The sequence below is a fragment of the Frankliniella occidentalis genome, unplaced genomic scaffold (genome assembly GCF_000697945.3).
Source record: "Frankliniella occidentalis isolate FOCC.00 unplaced genomic scaffold, Focc_3.1 Scaffold88, whole genome shotgun sequence".
Lineage (NCBI taxonomy): Eukaryota > Metazoa > Arthropoda > Insecta > Thysanoptera > Thripidae > Frankliniella > Frankliniella occidentalis.
In genome coordinates, this window is record NW_026267217.1 from 1,066,079 (window position 1) to 1,068,264 (window position 2,186).

At 42.9% G+C, this 2,186-nt stretch overlaps 1 protein-coding gene across 1 annotated transcript in view; it reads left to right on the plus strand.

Annotated features, from left to right (window-relative positions):
• Positions 1-1,613, plus strand: part of LOC113214900 (AP-3 complex subunit mu-1) — a 10,662-nt gene extending 9,049 nt beyond the window's left edge. The window contains exons 5-10 of the mRNA XM_026434412.2: positions 198-357; positions 435-548; positions 632-811; positions 902-1,060; positions 1,130-1,180; positions 1,270-1,613. Of these exons, the coding sequence (XP_026290197.1) occupies positions 198-357; positions 435-548; positions 632-811; positions 902-1,060; positions 1,130-1,180; positions 1,270-1,404 (799 nt within the window). The 3' untranslated portion in view covers positions 1,405-1,613. The remainder of the gene's footprint in view (positions 1-197; positions 358-434; positions 549-631; positions 812-901; positions 1,061-1,129; positions 1,181-1,269) is intronic.
• The last annotated feature ends 573 nt before the right edge of the window (positions 1,614-2,186 follow it).

The following is a 2,186-nucleotide window of genomic DNA, read 5'->3' on the forward strand; positions in this document are numbered from 1 at the left end:
TGATGGGTAACCGGTGATGGGTAGCATAGATTTCTCCATTAGAGATCCACCTTAAGTTTGATCTTTTTTGATGGGTAACCGGTGATGGGTAGCATAGATTTCTCCATTAGAGATCCACCTTAAGTTTGATCTTTTTTGCACTTTGGTATCAAAATTTATGAGCCCCTCATTAAAAATTATGTTTTCTTATATTTCAGTGTCAGTTCTATCCTGCCTAGTGGTCAGCTATCAAATATACCATGGAGAAGAACTGGAGTGAAGTACACAAACAATGAAGCATATTTCGACATAGTTGAAGAGGTTGATGCAATTATTGACAAGTCTGGATCAACTGTCTTTGCAGAAATTCAGGGATATGTTAGTGTCTCATCATAAATTTCATGTTATTGTTTAGTGCCGGTATGTCTTTTAGTTTGGATTGTTTGTATTTACAGATTGATTGCTGCATCAAACTAAGTGGTATGCCGGATCTCACATTATCTTTCATGAATGCTGCTTTATTTGATGACGTTAGCTTTCATCCTTGTGTTAGATTTAAGCGTTGGGAGGTGAGCATTTCATTCCACTTTGTGTTTTGTTTGTTTCTTTTCTATCCTCCTGAGTTTTAAATCTAACTGAATTACTTTTGCAGTCTGAACGTTTGCTCTCATTTATACCACCTGATGGTAATTTTAGGCTCATGTCATACCACATCGGATCCCAAAGTGTTGTTGCTATACCTGTGTATGTGAGGCACAGCATAAATTTCCGAGAAGCTGGCGGAGGACGCTTGGATATAACAGTTGGACCCAAGCAGACAGTAGGACGCACGGTATGTAACTTTCTGGCTTGAGCAAAATCAATATATTTTTCAAATATCAAGAATTAAAGGATTTTCTGTGATTAAATTCTAAATCCTTAGGTTGAAAATGTTGTATTGGAAATTCCCATGCCAAAAGCAGTGTTGAACTGTAGTTTGACACCATCTCAGGGAAAATATTCTTTTGACCCAGTTAGCCGAACTCTTGTGTGGGATGTTGGGCGTATTGATACTACCAAGCTACCTAATATTCGTGGAACAGTAAGTAAAATAACTTTCAAGTTTCTAGGCTTCTACGTTACGAATTAAAAAACAAAGTATTACTTTCAGATCAACCTGCAATCCGGAGCACCCCCTGTAGAGTCTAATCCAGCAATCAATGTTAGTACAGCCATTTTTTGTGATTTATATATTTTATAATAGCTTTTCTATAAGCCTTGTGTATTTATATGATGAACTATTGATTTCAGGTTCACTTCACAATAAACCAAATGGCTGTGTCTGGTTTGCGGGTCAATCGTCTTGATATGTATGGAGAGAAATACAAACCATTTAAGGGGGTCAAGTACATAACAAAAGCTGGTCGCTTCCAAATCCGAATGTAAAATGTGAACACAAACAAGAAATCTACTGACTTTATATGTTTTGTTTTTGTAGTGAAATTCCATTTATCCCAAATGTTGTTATACTGACTGTATGATTTATTTTTGGTGTCTCTACTTTCTTTGAGTGTCCAGTTGTGTATGGAACTTGAATGAACCCTCCAGCTTGTATTTTATTATTATTCTTATTATATTTTTATACTGAGAAAAGATTTACATGTCAGTTATAGTCCCATTCTCTTTTCTTATACCTTCTAGCAGCAACTTAAAAAGTAAGGGCGCAACGTGTCATTGGGACAGTGCCAATGGTTATTTGGTGGTCATCCCCCGCCCGGCCCCCTGCTGCAGTTTGTGCAGGGCGCGAGCCGCAGGGCCGACGGGCCACCCGGCCCCGGCCACTCTAGCAATAAAGTGGCGACTCCCTGCTCCCCTCGGGCTGCCGCTGAGCCTGGTGGCGCCCGCCCCCGCATTCTCCTGGTGATACATGGCTAAATATCGGCCTTGACCGGCCCATGCCGGGAGCCCATCCATCGCCATTGGTGGAGCCGGCGGCGTCCGAGCGGAGAGAGAGAGAGAGAGGGGGGGGGGGGCAGTGGCTAGTGGCGGGACCTAAGGCTGAGAAGGTGGGCTCGGCCGGCCTGGACCGAGAGGTACCTCACTCAAAAACAAGTCTGTATACACCCTCCAGAACTACCGGGTGTCCGGAAGAATACGCGGCAGCTCGATGGGTTGCCTACGCACTGGTGTGCAGGCGCGGAGGGCGAAGGGGGGAGCGGAAGAGGTGG